General features: G+C 42.3%; 1 protein-coding gene and 1 long non-coding RNA gene across 4 annotated transcripts in view; one reads left to right on the top strand and one right to left on the bottom strand.

Moving 5' to 3' along the window:
- Positions 1-791: 791 nt before the first annotated feature.
- On the bottom strand, positions 792-11,358 carry LOC310836840. 2 transcript variants are annotated; one of them, XR_014560255.1, is made up of 4 exons: positions 10,572-11,358; positions 7,700-7,779; positions 3,319-3,524; positions 792-2,401 (listed from the first exon to the last, which is right to left on the bottom strand). It is a non-coding gene; the product is annotated as an uncharacterized lncRNA (long non-coding RNA). The 2 variants fall into 2 exon arrangements; XR_014560256.1 differs by lacking the exon at positions 10,572-11,358 and adding an exon at positions 10,283-10,369.
- The window catches only part of RPS6KA6 (ribosomal protein S6 kinase A6), a 61,092-nt gene continuing 52,082 nt past the window's right edge, over positions 9,372-18,381 (top strand). Inside the window, exon 1 of one of the 2 annotated variants that reach the window (XM_083722169.1) lies at positions 9,372-10,123. In XM_083722169.1, the coding sequence (XP_083578295.1) occupies positions 9,950-10,123 (174 nt within the window). In that variant the 5' untranslated portion in view covers positions 9,372-9,949. Of the gene's footprint in view, positions 10,164-18,381 lie in introns of both variants that reach the window. The other variant, XM_083722170.1, reaches the window with a different exon arrangement.

Here is an 18,381-nt window from a genome sequence, read left to right as displayed (position 1 = left end):
TCAAGTGAGAGGGCAAATAGCTCTGAAGGCTTGTCTCATAATGGATAATTTAAAAATGGAACGAAAAACGGCACATCTCAAAGGAAATTGGCTGTTGTTCATGCACTCCAGTCCCTGTCTACGTACAGCCCAGATTTGGAAAAAGCAAAGGAAAACCAGGATGCATAACTGCATAGCAAAGTCCCTTCCATACGCTATCTTACTTCTCTTCCCTTTGTAGTTTACTGCTGATTTTAATTATTTTCAAAATATTTTTAAATACTTGATTTTACTGTTTTTATTTATAGTTTCAATATATCCTCCAAACCACTTAGTGGTTTTGTTGCAGCCAAGCAGTTTATAAATTTTGTTAAATGGATGAATAAATCTAAGGTAGGGGCCGATCCCTATATTATTTGTAGATGCTTCATCATACCCTCCAACATTTATCCAATGAAAATAGGGGTGTCCTATTCCATAATGGAATAATATTTATTTATATATACCCAGCCCATATGACTGGATTGCCCCAGCCATTCTGGGCAGCTTCAAACATGTAGTAAAAGGTAAAGGGACCCCTGACCATTAGGTCTAGCTGTGACCGACTCTGGGGTTGCGGCGCTCATCTCGCTCTACTGGCCGAGGGAGCCGGCGTACAGCTTCCGGGTCATGTGGCCTGCATGACTAAGCCACTTCTGGCGAACCAGAGCAGCGCATAGAAACACCATTTACCTTCCCGCCGGAGCGGTACCTATTTATCTACTTGCACTTTGACGTGCTTTTGAACTGCTAGATTGGCAGGAGCAGGGGACTCTCCCCGTCGCGGGGATTCGAACCACCAACCTGATCGGCAAGTCCTAGGCTCTGTGGTTTAACCATAGCATAATAGAACATTAAACATTAAAATCTTCTCTTCACAGGACTGTCTTCATATGTCTTCTAAAGGTTGTATAGTTACTTATTTCCTTTGCTCGGGGGGGGGGGGGCACATGACTCCATAGCCTCCAACATTTCTCCAATGAAAATAGGGACATGGGACATCCTTAAAAAAGCAGGAAATTCCGGGATCAAATCAGAAACCAAGACGGCTTCTGTAAATCCAGGACTGTCCCTGGAAAATAGGGACACTTCGAGGATATGTTTCATTGTTTGCTTTTATTTCTTTTCATACCACAGCTGTTCTGTGACTGGGTTGGGCCGGGAAGAGGTGGAAAGGGAATTACTGGCAGACAATCTGAATGGATTGACCCTCTTGATCATATCTCTGGAGACCTTTGATTAGCAATTTGTATGATGGAAGGAGTTAGCTCCTTCCAATCTATGCCAAGATTGGGAAGGAGAGGAAGAAAGGACCTTTTGCAGAACTGCCAGTAGATTTAAGGATACCCATGATCTGGACATATTGAAATTTGCCAGCAGGACAAGGCAAGGCAGGAGAGTCCGATAAAGGACAACATCCAGATGGACAACAATTTAACCTTTAATGTGATTGTAGATGAATTAACAGTGGTGAAAAAATTAGTGGGAAAGTGCTTTGTTTGGCCACAAGAGAGATTAGTTACTTGAATACAGGCCAATATATGTGCCAATGGACAGTAATTCATCATGGAAAATATGGGAAATGTTGTTGCTTTAGGAATAACTGCTTTTTAGGTCTTCCCTGTAACATAAGGCTGGGAAATATTTAGAGAATGAGCCGTTTGTGTGTGTGTGTGTGTGGGTGCGCCGCTTATGACTGGTGCCAGGTTCACTTCCTCCCAGGGGTGCCAACTTGAATAAAATATTGTGGGGGCCCAGATAAGCCCGCCCTGCATAACTGATCACATGGCACAGTACACACACACCATTTGAATGAGAATGCCCATCAACTGTGTGTGGGCCCAGCCTCAAATATTTTATTGTGGGGGCCAAAGCTGGCTCCTATGCTACTCCCCAGATTCTGACACAGTGAAAGCTAGTGTGGTGTAGTGGTTAGAATGCTAGACTATGACTTGGGAGACCAGGGTTAAAATCCCTACTCAGCCATAAAGCTCACTGGGTGACCTTGTGCCAGTCACTGCCTCTCAGCTTAACAGAGTTGTTGTGAAGCTTAATTGAGGAGAAGGAGAACCAAGTATGCCCCCTTGAGCTCCTTGGAGAAAAAGGTAGGACATAAATGTAATAAACGAACAAGCAAGCAACTCATAGGCTTGCTTACCATTATATCTGAACCAGTGCTTATGGTTTGTTTCTCACCAAACAATGAGCAGAAACCAAGGTTTATTTTGGGCTTGCTTTACTTTGCTTTTACATGGTTTACTTTGCTTGCTGGTTATCTTCACCTGTGATACTTGTATCCCAAAGTCCCATGACCTACACCCATTATTGTTTTGAATTCTAGGTTGAGTTTTCTTGCAACCTGCCAAATGCTGCTGCAAATGCCCTTTAAAAATAAACAAACAACATTCAGTCCAAATTTCTAAACTTCAGAAGAAGTCACCATATATATTTTGCTAAAACAACTCATATTGCCATTTGTGATGTGACTACATGAAGGCAGATATATCAGCACCCATGAACTGCAGTTCTCTTTTAGAATCACATAGCTGTGTTACAGTGTATTATTATGGTTAGTTGAATAAAACATGTAGTTCTTCCCAACATTTTCAGATAAACAATGCTACAACAGCCTGGAGCCTGTACCCAGATTTACAAATGTGAACACTGCCTTTGAACAAGAGAGAGAGAATCTTCTCCTGAACCATGTGGTGGACCAGATTGTTCCATCATTCTTGCCAATGTTACAAAAAAATAGGCAGGGGGGAATGACAGACCCAAATGCTTTGTTTTTCCTTCACTTGCTAGCTTTTTCTGTGATGCTCTAAAGTCACAAGTGATGCCATATGAAAGCAAAACTATCAAGACACCCTCGAATGTGCGTTGGTAGAGCCAATCTTAAAGGGCAACATTTCCATGAAATTTTGAGGTCTGTCTGTAAGCAGGTGTTGCCAGGTATTGCCCTGCTACCTTGGCTCACACAGTTTTGTTTTGCTTGTTTTGCTATTTTGTTTTGCTTGTAAACAAGCATAGCATTTATGCAGCAACTTGACTTCAGAGGACAAAATCCAATGGGAGAACATTACCCACCACAATCTCTTCATTGTCATGAACAAGGGAGTGGCTCACCACACCTGCTGTTCAGAAACCTGGGACCTGTGCAAATGTCTTGCCTTCACCTATTTCTATTTTATATATATATATATGGAGAGAGAGAGAGAGAGTGTGTGTGTCTTACAGAAGATCTTTTGATTGGCTTCCCAAAAACCACACACAACTGAAAATCCAAGGAAAGCTACTCACCTTCAAACCCCTCCTCTCTTGTTGAAATCAACAAAGTTTCTTGTTTTTTGCTTGGAAAACCTCCCAGGATCATCTGTGTGTCACCACCCCTTTTGTCCTCCAGCACTCATTTGCACCTCCAGTTCCCTTTCCAACTCAGCAGCAGTGACCCTCCTGGCAGCAGCTAGGTAGAATGAGATCCCCCAGAAGCTGGTGATGCCTCGCCTCTCCGCTGAAAGTGGAGTACACAGGTAAGGACAGCACAATGGCAGCAAAATATACGGTAAATACAACAGGTAGAGAACATTAAAAACATTTAATCATTTGATTGTATGAGCTGCAGTCAATTAAACTTGCATAAGGAAACAAATATATGTATGATGCCAAAAATATGCATTCTTTGTTTTAAAATGATGCATGTGTGAGTTATAGCAGGCATAATCTCAAAAGGCACATTCCTTCCTATATAAGACAAAAGAGAAAATGATGCTTATTATCTTCAGTTTTCCTAGCTAGCTACCTTATATCCAATGTTAGTCCTCCTCAGAATTTACCCATTGAAATTAATGAACACAAGTAATTTAGTTCCACTAATTTCAGTGGATCTACTTTGAGTAACATTTTAGTTGGCTAAAACTCTCTCTCTCTCTCTCTCTCTCTCTCTCTCTCTCTCTCTCTCTCTGTGTGTGTGTGTGTGTGTGTGTTTGTGTGTGATGATTTGAAAACCTTGATTCATAATGTATTTAATTCTGGATTGTTGGTAATCCTCTGGAATTTCTGTTGTAGTTTATTAGGTTTTCATAATACACACACATACACGTGCGCGCTGAATCAGGGCAATTTTTACTTGATTAATTGAGGAAAGATGCTTTTAGTCTAACAAATTACGGTAATATACTAAGCACTGTAGCCCTAAAAATAAAGTGTTTTGATGGGGCTGAAGGGGGATAGGGGAAAATATCATGTGTTAGGTAAATCACAGAAGTGTGTCCCTGCTTTTAGCTGGGAAACAGTGGAGAGCAGAAATAAATGTTTTACATATGACTCTCATTTTCTGGGAGAGATTCAAGTGCATACTGGAAATTTAAGCTTGTACAATTAAACTGGATTCAATGCTCTGCATTCCTAATGCAACAAATCCATTTCTTAATATTCTTATTCTTATTTATTAAATTTCTATGCTGCCTTTCACCCAAAGATTTGTTACAATAAAAAACACACAAAATACATACCATAATAACAAACAAAAATAACGTCCCCCATAGTGTAAAAGGTCATAGATTGTTTAATTAGCCAAAGACCTGGGAGGAGCGGAATGTTTTTACATGGTGCCTAAAGGTGAATCTCCCTGGGGAGAGCATTCCACAAACAGGGTACCACTGCAGAAAATGCCCATTCTATTATTGCTGTCCTCTAGATCTCTCTCAGAGGAGGCACATGAAGGAGGCCTCAGATGATGACTTTTAATGACTTTTGCTATTAGGAAAATAATGTGCAAATACTGAAAAGTGTGGGAAAAACATAATCAATGAGAACACGTGTAAACACCTGCAAGCAAACCAGGATGAATATTCATTGTTGTGAAACTACCACCTACAAAATCAGAATGAATGCTCAATAAAGACTGGACATAATCTAATCACTGTGTAAGCGAATCAGAATGAATGGTCATCAGGACTGGAGGAGCCCTGTTTGTGTAGTGTGTACCATCACAAATGTGGTACAAACATAGTATTTGTGCAAATCTGCCCAAAACAGTCCCTGCCTTGCATTATGTATTTCTAGTTAGTCACCCAAGCATGGGTTTTTAAGGTCACTGGACACAGATTGTTTCAAGGAAATGGCAAGGGCAGGAGGAATAAATATTGCTTCTCCTACACCTTTTAGCTCCTACAAAGAAGCCAAGCCAGATGCCCAAACAAGTGGCTGCAGTGACTGTTTCCTCTGCTATGTCACAGGAAATGGTGGGAGAGAGAATTAATCATAGGAATGGTGCTAAAATTTTTGCTGAAGCCTAGCCATGCCTCAATTGAAAACTGGGGATTTGCATCTTTGGGCCCTTATCATATTACTTTGTGAAGCCATGGTTGGCTGCACACATCTACAGATACCTACAAATGCAAATGTGGGAAGCCTAACAAGAGACCACAATATTCAGAGAAAGGGAATGCACCGTCTGAAGTGTGAAAATCTGCAGAATGCACATTTCTGGAAAACGTACACCTCTCTGCATTGCTTGCATTTTCACACATCCAAAGGCAAACTTGGCCTTGATTACAGGGCATCTCAGCTCAGGAAGAGTCATTACAAAAGATTGAGAGCACTTTATAAGGTTTATTATAAAGCATTCAGAGTAGTAAACACCAACCTTTTAAAGATTTCATCTTAATGTTGATAAGAACATAAGAAGAGCCTGCTGGATCAGGCCAATGGCCCATCTGTTTTCACAGTGGCTGATCAGATGCCTGTGGAAAACCCACAAGCAGGATTCAAGCACAAGAGCACTCTCCCTTGCTGCTACTCTTAAAAAAAGAAACAGAAATCATGCTAGATGAGATGAGATGAGACCCACCATAAATCAGACCATGTGTGGATCCTAATCTACTTGTTGGACCAATATTCTAGAGGCCAAATAACGTTGGAAATGATGTAGGCACTGAGTAATTTTAGCTAAATAGTTATTTAGTAATTATTTAAAATATTTATAGATAGCCCCTGCATATAAATTATCAATGTGGTGCAAAACATAAAGTCAGTAGAACACGAGATTCTTAATCTCAAGGTCGTAGGTTTGAGCTCCATGTTGAGTAAAAGATTCCTGCATTGCAGACGGTTGGACTAGATGATCCGTGTGGGCCCTTTGAACTCTACAATTCTATGATTCTCATTTTAATTTAGTGGCTCTCAGCCAGTCCTTCAATGCATTCAGGCACTGGTCCAGGGCTTGCACAGCCTGTCCTGATTAAGATATTATGGAGAAATAGAGCTGTGTGTCATCAGTGTACTGATGACACTGTGCTCCAAAACTCTGAATGACTGCTCCTGACTCAATTATTTAGATGCTAAATAGCATTGGGGACAAAATAGTGCCCTGCAGAACCCCATAGCACAATGACAGCCACCAAGGAGCATTCTGCCAATGCTCTTTGGACTCAGCAACACAGGCAGGAATTGAAGTAATACAGTGATTCTGATAGGCATCCTGATAGGTCCAGGATACAATGGTTAATGGTATCAAACACCACTTAAAGATTGAGTAACACAGGGTTGCTTTTCATAAAGGACATCTATCAGGGAGATCAAGGCTGGTTCAGTCCCAAAACGTGGGCTAAACCCAGATAATTATTACTGCCCAAGAACATTTGCAGTTGCTCTGCCGCAACCACTGCCTTTCACCCAAAAGCAAATATATTATAAGCAAGGGGTGGAGACGAGCAGGATGAACACGATGGCAAAAGGTTGGAAGGCTGAAGAAAAGAAAAGGGAAAAATGCCAGGGAGAGGTGTGTGGGAGGTTGACAGCCTACAAACATCTCAAAGGATTTCAGAACTGTTGTCTGGATTAGGTAAAGGGCTGGATAAGGGCCAAGAAACTGATGCTGAATCCTGACAAGATTAAAGTGCTATGGGTAGGTGGTTCTCAGGTCTGGGAGCTTGCTGTTTTTCCTGTTCTGAATGTTTTGGCACTCCTTCTGAAAGAGCAGGTGCACAGTCTGGGAATACTCCTTGATCCAGCTCTGAGTGGTACTAAGTCCCTTTTACCAGCTTATGTTAATTTGCCCAGTTGTAGCCATTCCTGGTTGGGGATAGCCTAGCTATGGTGAGTCTTCCAGCCCTGTTAGTCTTCCAGTTGTACTGCTGTGGTAAATTATATGTGGGCTGCCCTTGAAGATGACTTAGAAACTTCAGAATTCTTGAAGTTGAATTCTGCCTGGTGTGGATAGCAGGATGCATATTACTAGATCAATTCATAAAGAATTACATTGTACGCTTATTCACTTTCAGGCACAATTCAAGGTACTGGTTCTTAACTTTTAAGTTCTAAATAGCTTTGAATCTACTTTACGAAAGAAGAATGAGTTAGTTGTATGCCTGCTGTCACTAAACCTTTCCCACCCCCAATATGGCAAAGATAATAATAGTAACTCACATTGCAGGGATGTTCTAACAATAACTATCAGAATTCATGTGACACTCTTTGAGCATTTGGGGGTAAGTATTATATAAATATTATTCCACCAACTTTCAGCCAACCAGTGCATATCTTCAACCAGTGCATACAAAATTTGTCTTGTGATACATCGCATTTCCCTTCAAGAGCTTATGGAGATAGGGATAATATGGTGTGGCAAAAACTGAACTTTGCATGTGGCGCTAAGCCCAGTGTCTTACTGGTTGCCTACCTTGCAATCAGCAGTAAAGTACACAGCCTTAGTGTTGGAGAAAGGCACTCTGAACATTCTTAGAAGCAGATCCTTGAAACCTGGTGTGGAAGAAAGGCCCCAGTTTGCATATATCTTTTCACCCATCACTTTTTACTTCAGAGAGGTAGTTGTCTTAAGACTACAAAATCGTCAAAGACTCTTGTTGCTACTTAATTTTACAGGATCTGCTTCATGTGTTCATTGGGACTTGGTAAGCACATTCTCTAGTAAGTGTATTCATTCAATGTAATTTAGGCCACTTTTGGAGCATAGTGAGCATCTGAACAGGGAGAAGCCACGCAGTACCTAGACCAGTGCTTGGAGACAGTGATGAGATAGATGAGGAAAAACAAGCTGAACTTGAATCCTGGCAAGACATAGGCACTGTGGGTGAGTGGTTCCCATGTCTGAGAAATTGGTCAATTGCCTTTTCTGGATAGGATTGCACTTCCCTTGAAGGAGCAGGTTGACAGTCTGGAGGTTTGCCTGGATTGACTTTTGTCATTGGAGACCAAGGCAGCCTCAGAGGCTAGAAGCACCTTGGACTGGGAAAGCTTGGCCACAGTAGTTCATGCATTGCTTACATCCAAGATCGGATTACAACAATGTGCTCCATATGGGGCTTCCTTTGCACTTGATCCAGAAGGCTGTGGGACAACTGCTGGCAGGAGTGAGACCTTGTCAGCATCTAATGCCTGTGCTCAGAGACCTATACTGGTTGTTGACTTGCTACTGGGCCAAGTTCAAGTATGTAAATCCTTTAACAACTTGGGAGCAGTTTACGTGTGAGATTGCCTTACGCCATATACCTGACTTACTTTGATCTGTGGAACTGGCACTGCTACAGGTGCCACATAATACCCATTCTGCACTTGTAAGAAATCCACCTTACGTGTGGCAGCACTTATTGACGTCAGACAGGTGCCTTCACTGTACTCTTTTTGAAGCCTGCGTTTTTTAAAAAAACAACACAAAACCCAACATTCTTGTTTAGGCAAGCCTGCCCAAATATGTAGCACGTTGGTGTATTTTAACTTGGTTGGTCCTTAGCTTATAGCTATTTTTTAATCACTCTTTTAATATGTCGCAGCTGTTTTATTGATGTTATTGTTTTATTCTTTTTGTAAACCGCTTTGAGGTTTCTTCTTCTTAGTCAAGAGGTATGCAAATTCCACGAAATAACTAAATGGAACATTGAAGGGGGTGGGGGTGGGAAGCAAACGTTTGGAGCTGCAGCCCTAACCGGTTTACTGTGCGGCACCAGACTTTCAGGGTGCTTCAGTTGCAACAGCAGCACGACTGTCTCAATAGCATCTGGATTTATTTATTTAATTTTTTTTTAAAAAAGGAAATAGGTTCTTCTACTGCTTGCCTGTCGCCCCCCCCCGCTACCCCTTTCACCCAACCCAAAACTCATAACGAGTATAAAATAGCCTTTATTATTTAAAACAGCCAAATCTCCCTCCTCTTCTGATCCGAGCAGCGTTGCACATTTCGGTGGTGGTGCGGTGGGGGAGGGGGGGAGAGAGAGGAAGACGAGATGGGTGGCGGTGGAAAAGCGGCGGGTGCCGACGTCATCGCCACCGACGTCACCTTTCCCCGAGCCCACGCAATCGCTGACGCCACACCTCCCCCTCCCTCCCCAACTCTACCTTCTCACCCCCTCCCACCACCCTACGCGTGATGCTCGCAAACTCCCCCCTCCCGCAGGGGGAATTCTCCTCTACCCGGGCCTGACATCACTCCTCCCTCACCCAACAGCCCACCAAAGCAGAGACGCCGGTTTAGCGACGGCCTTCTCCTCCCGCCATGTTAGGAGGAGGAGGAGGAGGAGGAGGGGAGGTCGGCGTAACACGGAACCGCCCCCGCCTGCCCGGGTAGCAGCAGCAGCAGCTCCTCCTCCTCGACGGGCCACTGCATGGAAAGGCTGGGAGCGATGAGCGAAACCGCAACAGCCTTGGAGGCTTCGGCTGACTAGGGGAAAGGAGAGCGAGCGAGGGAGGGCGAAGCTCCCTCCTTTCTCCCTCCCCCTCCTCCTCCTTCCCGTCCCCTCAGCACGAGGGGAGGGGAAGAGCATGAACGGCTGCCCCGTCCCTGCCCGCCGCGGCGCCGCTTGGGCGAGAACGAGGAGGAGAGGCGGAGGAGGCGGAGGTAGAGGAGGAGCGCGGCGGCCGCCACCAGGACGACGACGACGACAGCCGCCGCCGCCGCCGCCGCCGCCACACAGTCATGGTGCCCTTCGCGCCGCCGGAGGGCGCGGAGGAGCCTCAGCCTGAGCCCGAAGCGGAGCCCTCCTCCTGCCCTCCTCCGCCCCCGCCTCCTGCCGCCGCCGCCGCCGGCCTCATGGAGATCTCCGGCGGAGGAGGAGGAGGCGGCGGCAGCAGCAGCAGCCCAGGCGGAGAGGTGAGGGAGTCCCGGGCTGGGTTTTCTGAGGGAACTTGAGGTAAAAGGTTCTGAGGGGGGATCGGGCGGGCGGCAGGCAGAGGCAGCGCCGGCTTAAGAGGAGGGGGCGTGCGTGGCGCTGCCGGTGGTGGGCAGTGAGGGAGGCGGAGGGGAAAGTACCGGCTTGCCGCTGTTCTCCCAGCCCTCGGTGCTTCGTCTCCTCCTCTCCCTGCAGGGATGCGGGAACCGGTTCCGGAGGGGTCTGAGGGAGAAGGGGCCGGCGGGGGGCGGCCGGGGTCGTGAGAGGAGTTTCGTGACACCGACTCGACACCCCCTACCCCGTTTTCATGCGTTCCCTACGGTATCTTTCATGCCATTCCCCCCCCCTATCTTCCTTGACTCCACCTGGTCCTTCAACTTGCCTTTTGCTTGCTTACCTGCCGCCTCCTTATTTATTTATTTTCAATACCCTCGTTATTCTGACCTGTCCCTCTCCATCATGCTTCCCTGTCAATCCTCTATAGATTCCTCCATCCATCAACAGCTGAACTTGCGCTGTCATTCTCTTATCTCTTCTTTGCGCGCATCCTCCGCTCGCCCGTTTTCCTGCCCTCTTGGCTGGCACCTTCTCTTTCTCTTTCACTAACTCCGGCCTTGCTAATTGTCCTTGCCCCCCTGAGAGGACTGAGAACCTCGACTTATTCAAAAGTCGATTTAGCAGCCCCATCAGAGAACGGGAATTTTAGAGCTATCTCACTTTTTGTAGTGGAATGCAAGGGAATCCTGAAACGGAAAGCTGTTCCCTTTTGTTTCTCTTTTCCATCTTCTCTAGCTCCGAATTCCAGGTCTCTGTTCTTTTACTGCACAGGATCCAGTGACACCCAAAAGTCTCTGAAAACTGTCCCCCCCTTTCTACAACCACTTGGTTTTCAAAAAAGTATTGCCTTATCATTTTCTTCTTGTCCATCTACCTATTGCTGCCTCAGGTTTCACTTTTTTTCCACTGAAGTACTTTTACCAGATAGATTCCTCTCCAAGGCAGATCCTGTCCACATCTGTTTGTCTTTCATCCTTACCTTGACAAATTAACCTCTGCGTCCTAAAGATGCTCTGATCTAAACAGTTGCCAGATGCCTCCATTCTACACTTCTATATCCATCTCCATCTATTTTTATTGACAACCACTTCCTACTTTGTTCACCCTAGTTCTCTTGGTAGTTAATCCCAGACATCAAGGTCTGATGCATCCTTCCTCTACCCTGCTAGCTGTCTCCCCTTCACAACAAGGCACTGACTCTTGAGTTTGTTCTTACTTAACTAATACTGTACTTTACTCTCACAAAAATTACCTCTTTTACTTCAGCATTAAAACATATTTGGCACCATGGTGCAGTAGTGAGTTACTTCTCTTTGCTTCAGTGTTTGTTGACTTAAGAAGATGAACTATTTTGAATTTGTTGCTGAAATATCTTGCTATGGTTTGCATCTAATATCCTAATTCTGAAAGGCTCCAAATTGTCCTTTCCATTCCACAAATTTTGTTTGAACTTCTCAAAAGAGCCTGCTGCTCTTTGCCCTTGAGGTGTCTCCTCTAAGTAGCCCTAATGACCTATAGATTCCTGCCATATTTCCTGTATCAGTCCTACCGGAGTGATGCTAACATTCCATTTTAAAAACAAGAGGTGTGGTGACATCTGTCAACTACATAAATTGGGAACAGACATAAGGAATGTTCTGCAACTGGCCTCGCAATGAGGCAGTGCATTAGACTTAGACCTGCATAGCTTCAGCAAGGGTGCTGCATCATGTGTTCTTAAACATAGTCTTGACCCCCCACCCCAAGCTTCACTCAAAACAAGCCCCCACTCCTTAAACATCTCTTTAAGACTGGTTCAGCTTAAAAGCCATTCAATTGTCCCATCTTTCAGATTCTTCTTTATCCTTATAAACCACCTGCACTTTGAGCCTTATTTGTCCTTAGAGGATCTAAGAACCTATCTAGTAACTGTTTCTAAGCCAAGGAGAAGCTGGTAAACCTTTTATTCTCTCAAGAGCTCATTTATTATGGAAAACAGCTTGTGCAGTGGTACCTCAGGTTACAGACACTTCAGGTTACAGAAGCTTCAGGTTACAGACTCCGCTAACCCAGAAATAGTACCTTGAGTTAAGAACTTTGCTTCAGGATGAGAACAGAAATTGTGGTGCGGTGGCAGTGGGAGGCCCCATTAGCTAAAGTGCTTCAGGTTTCAAGAACAGTTTCAGGTTAAGAACGGACCTCCAGAATGAATTATGTTCTTAACCCGTGGTACCACTGTACAAGGTTAGAGTCTTCAAAGTATTGTTCAGATGAATAAAATCTTCTCTGTAAAGTGGTATGCCCAACTTCTGTATCATATACTACCATTGCCAGGGTGTTATCAAATACTGTTTGATGTCAGGATCTTTTACATTCTAACAGTTGTAACAGCTTTTGTCAGAATGGCTTTTGTTTGGCTTTCAGTGGCTTAATTTTAGCAGTGTGACTGACTTTTCCCTTTGTCCCAGGCACCATCAGAAGTGTCATTAAACAAACATTCTAGATGCATTAAAATTGATAGTTTCAACAATGTCGGAACACTTTTTTTTTTGAAAAAAAAAGATACTCAGCAGTTTCATGGTAAAAAAATAAGCAGCAACTTTTGGAATCTCCTTAGTCCTAATGTAGCTATTGCTGGAAATTGATTGCATAGTGTGAGTTAAAAAAATTCACATTGTACAAGTAATAATATTCTAGTACAGAATACCACTGAATATAGAAACTTTGTGCTAGACCCCATGTTCCTGAGATTGGTAGAAGAGAGTTGAATATATGTGTTGGGGGGGGGGGGTTAATGTTTTGTTTTTGTTTTAACTATTTATTTTGTTCTTTTATCCTGTATTTTTATCTTGTGAACAGCCCTGAGATCGGATGCAGAGCAATATATAAATTTAATAAATAAAAAATAGGCCTTAAATGCAAATTTATATGCTATGTTAATGAATGTTCTTATCTAAATACTGTTTCAAAAACTGGTCGGACTAGTCTCTGGTTGTTCTTCAAGTGTTTTTATTGGTCCACTTCTATTAGAAGAACTCATTCATTGCTCAAGATGATATTTTTTTATGTTGTAAATGTATGAGACTATAAATTGAAAGTTTATTACTCTGTGAGGTAGGAAGTTTTAAATATCACCAGATTCTATACATGGAAGTAAGTCATACAGATTATGGGGCTGAACTCTAGAGTAAGTGTGCATAGGATTGAAATCAGTGGGATTTAAGCAGCATGACAGTGCAGGATTGTATCCTTAGTGTTTTATACCTTCGCTGTTTATGTGTTCATAGTGCTGTTCCTGAGCACTGAATTACTGTGCAATTCTCTATTATAGCAGTATACACTTTGAAATATTTTTGTGATTGAATCCTTAATCATGGTCTGTAAAAAAAGGTAAAGATCAAGGACCCCAGGATGGTCAGGTCCAGCCAAAGGCAACTATGGGGTTGTGGCACTCATCTCACTTTTTAGGCTGAGGGAGCTGGCATTTGTCCACAGACAGCTTTCCGAGTCATGTGGCCAGCATAACTAAACCACTTCTCGCACTACAGGACACCATGACGAGTGCCAGAGCATGCGGAAACACCGTTTACCTTCCAGCCTCAGCTATACCTATTTATCTGCTTGCACTGGTATGCTTTCGAACTGCTAGGTTAGCAGAAGCTAGGACAAAGCAACAAGAGATCACCCCATCATGCGGATTCAAACAACCGACCTTCCGATCAGCAAGCCCAAGAGGCTCAGTGGTTTAGATCACAGCGCCACCCACTCCCCTCATGGTGTATGTTCCTTAGTAATTTAGGAAAATACTATAATAAAATTCATTATTGAGTATCTAAATAAAAACAAGATTAGTGTTTACACTCAAAATTATTAAAATACAATATAGCAGCATTTGTTTAAAAACAACTTTAGCCTTCTTTTAAAGAACCTGTGTGCAAAGTAGCATATTGTTAGGTGCCAGTGTGGTGTAGTGGTTAAGAGCAGTAGACTCGTAATCTGGTGAACTGGGTTTGCGTCCCTGCTCCTCCACATGCAGCTGCTGGGTGACCTTGGGCTAGTCGCACTTCTCTGAAGTCTCTCAGCATCACTCACCTCACAGAGTGTTTGTTGTGGGGGTGGAAGGGAAAGGAGATTGTTAGCCACTTTGAGACTCCTTAGGGTAGTGATAAAGTGGGACATCAAATCCAAACTCTTCTTCTAAAGTAACTAATTAAGTTACTTATTTGAACAAAAAACTAATATGCATGTCACACCTCTGATAGTCATTACTGTCTTCTAACACTACAGTCCTATGCATATGTGGAAGTAAATGCCACTGAACTTTGTCAGGTGTAGGGCCAAATTACACATTACACTAATGTGCAAAGGATCCAGTTGCCAAGCAGGGCTGTTTGCCAGTCCCACTGCTTCTAAGCAGTGGCAACAACGCCTAGAAGCAAAAGCATGAAACCTCTGTGGGCAAGTGTTGTGCCCTTCTAGCTCTTGTCCCCCCCCCCCCATATTTTTTTTCTGGTATACTATGATCTACAGTGGTACCTCGCAAGACGAATGCCTCGCAAGACGAAAAACGCGCAAGACAAAAGGGTTTTTCGTTTTTTGAGTTGCTTCGCAAGACGATTTTCCCTATGGGCTTGCTTCGGAAGACGAAAACGTCTTGCGAGTTTGCTTCCTTTTTCTTAAAGCCGTTAATACTCGGAATACGCGCTCCACAAGACGAAAGAATCGCAATACGAAACAACTCGCAGAACGAATTAATTTCGTCTTGCGAGGCACCACTGTATTCTGAAAGATGAAACAGTGGGGGGTATAGCTGATGACAAAACTTTGCAGTAGGAAAAGCAGGTCAAGCTTGCCTGTATCCTAAGCATGCCTTAAATACTGTGTCTTACTGGTGAAATCTGTCTTTGGAAAACCATGGTTTTAATTTACAGTGGTACCTCAGTTTAAGAACAGTCCGGTTTAAGAATGATTCAGTTTACAAACTCCACAAAACCAGAAATAGGGTCCCATTTTGAGAACTTTACCTCGGTCTAAGAACGGAATCCAAACAGTGGAAGGGTACCGGCAGCGGGAGGCCTCATTAGGGAAAGTGTGCCTCGGTTTAAGAATGGTTTCGGTTTAAGAATGGAATGGATCAAGTTTGTAAACTGAGGTACCACTGTATTCCCCTACCCAGAAATCTAGTAGAATGTTCATGCATAAATAGGTGCTGTTTCCGCAGTACCTCCTGTTCCCCCCCACTCCAACTTCACTATCCTTCTTACTATTTGAAAGGTACCAACTGGTACCTGCTAGAAGATCGCTTATAATGGATCATTTTTCAGTGAAGTACTAGGAGTATGGGGCTACTACTATGTACAAATCTGGGAGTTTTAGATTAAATGTTAAAAAATACTTGTAAATATTCCACAAATTGTTAGTTGCTTTAAAATCAAGGATTTAAATGTAAATCAAATTAATCTTATGGATCTTTAGCTATTGTTGTACAGGTTCTGCATACTATCAAAACAACCAGAAATGTTTTGAAATTAACATTGGTTTAAAGTCGTAACTCTAGAAATAATTTATTAGTCTGATTTCTAATTTTATGTTGAGCAGATACATGTATGATACAGAAAGAAACAGATGACATCTCTGTTGAATCTGTGCTAAAATTGTGAAATGTCTGAAATCAGTTACAGTATATTTGTTAACAGAGCACAGATTAAGATTCACTTGGAACATTTTCAGTATCCATTCTCAGATGCTATCACACAAGTAATGGAGTTTTGCAGGTAGCATCACTGTAGATAGTTATGGAAAATTTGTAAACTTAGTTCACATGCAACATTTTCAGTGTCCATTTTCAGACATCACTGTTGGACAATTAATGGAGCTTTACAAGTAGTTGCACATTTGGTATGTGGGTGCTGTTACAGGAACTGCTCCTCCTGTAATATTCTGGAGGTGTGTGTGTGTGTGGGGGGTTAGACAGGATTATGCATTTAAAATGTAAAATTGATGTGTGTGTGCATGAGAGAGAGGGAACGCTTTTTGGTTTAGTTTGGTTTAGTAGATTATTAAGGCAAAACTTAAATTTCAGTTTATTTTATTTTATTCTTTCTAAAAATTAGAATTGTACGTGGGAAATGTTTTCTTCACTCTTTGAAGTTTATGAGGAAGTCAAATGCCAGATTAACATTGTAGCCTGAAATGAAATTATTCAGCCATAACAAAAAGGATGTTTACTTAGGACAATGCTGTTGGATTTGGAGACAGCAAATATTGTCATGAATATGAATTGAACCTTGCATTTTCTGTTGCTTTGCCAGCTCAATGCCTCTTTTGTGTGTGTTCTTATTGTTGAATTGGTGAGAAAGAAGAGTGCATCTTTGGATTATCAACTTTGTCCCTATATTCATTATGTGATAGAAATAAATTCTTCTAGTAGCCTTTTTACAATGGTCTTTGCTTAGATTAATTTTATGAAACTCTTCTCATTTATCTTGGTTCACAGTTCACCAAAACAGAACACAGTTATGGTGAACATCCCTGGCAAAGTTGTACGTTCCAAAAAGTACTATGTGTGTGCAAGAGAACTTTTAGGAATTTATATCTCTTACAATCATAGGTAGTGTCAAATGGTGTCAAATGTCTAATAGTAATAACTCTATATTTGGAAATTTACTTAGGTGCTGTAATTTTAGAGTTCATTTGCCCTCTTTTGAAATTAAGGGCTGAATTAAAGAATTCTGGATAAATGAAGAAATATTTTTAAAGAGAAATAAATCTTTTTTCATCTTTATTTACCTTCTGCTTTTAAACAGTGACAGTCAGGACACTGGTAAGGTACTGTGCATCTTTTACACTTCTATTATGGTTATAGGCTGATGTCTCACATGTGCATGAACATTTACTTGATAGCTCAAGATGAGGACTTGCAGCTGAATGTGTGAAATAAATCCACTGAAAAGCATAGTGTTTAAAGGGATTTGAAAGGTGGTATTCGATCTTTGAAACCTATCCTTTCACGGTTCAGACTTCTATATATCTTATTTACTAGATTTGTAATTTGTTATTTACAAATCGTTTTCCAAAATATTATGACATTTATATTTACAATAAGTTCCAGAGGAAGAAGGGGGGGGGGGGGAAGGGCAGCCACTTCTTCTATTGCCAACTTTTAAATTCATTAAATGCTGAAAAAATTAATTTGACTAAAGTTAGACTAGATTGGAAAATAGTTGCTGCCGCATTATAGGTGAATATTAGAGCAAGCATTAGTTGCCACTATACAAGCAGCAAGAGGCAAACTACCTCACTTATTCTCTCTGGCTAGGAGCCACAGTGCTATCCCAGGTATTGGTCTATTAAAGCCAGAGGATGCACCTTTGAAAACCTTAATGATCCAACCAGGGAAGGGGTACAATACTTGCATTACTTATTCTCTTCTCCCCCGGTCCAAAATATTGGTGGACAATATTTGGTGGTTATGCTTTGCCCCTTCCAATAAAATTCTAGAGTGGTGGGAATTTTGTGGAGCTAGGTTAAAAAATTGCAACAACCATAGTTTTCTAAAGCTTTTGAAGAAAGGTTTTCTCAAGCTTTTGAAAAAATCTTTGATGAAGCCATAGTGACACTCAAGCTCACACTGAAGTCCATGTGTTATACCTATTTTCAGGCAGTGTAGTTCTGAGTTTTGGGTCTTGTCTAAATCTTACCCGTTGTTACTTACCCCATTGATTCCCACTTTGTGTTAGCAACAACACAATCCGGTCCAGTGCAGGATTTGTAAAAGAAAGTATACAGAGTGTCAGCAGGCATATAGATATAGGTCATCCTGTTGACATTGTGTACCTAGAACAGGTGTGGGAAAACTTAGTTGCTGAACTATAGCTCCCATCATCCTAGTCCATTGACCATGCTTGCTGGGGCTGTTGGGAGTTGTAGTTCAGCAACGTCTGGAGGGTCAAAGATTCTCCATACCTCACTTAAACTTTTAAAAATCTATTATCTTCAGTAGGGTTGTTCTATGATAGATCACAACTCCTTCAAAACATCTGTGCTATTGACTCTCAAACCTTGAGATTGTTGAAATATATACATAAAAAAAATCAATCTGAGTCGTGCAGAAAAAATTGGGTCTACTAGGCCATTTTTTTAAAACAATGTGGACTAAAGTTCTTTCAGGGGCCCTTCTGAGATTAGGGGCCCTGAAGCTTAA

The sequence above is a fragment of the Podarcis gaigeae genome (assembly GCF_964106915.1).
Source record: "Podarcis gaigeae genome assembly, chromosome: Z".
In the NCBI taxonomy this organism is placed as follows: domain Eukaryota; kingdom Metazoa; phylum Chordata; class Lepidosauria; order Squamata; family Lacertidae; genus Podarcis; species Podarcis gaigeae.
The sequence above is the reverse complement of the archived record's forward strand: the minus strand, read 5'-3'. Positions and strand labels throughout refer to the sequence as shown.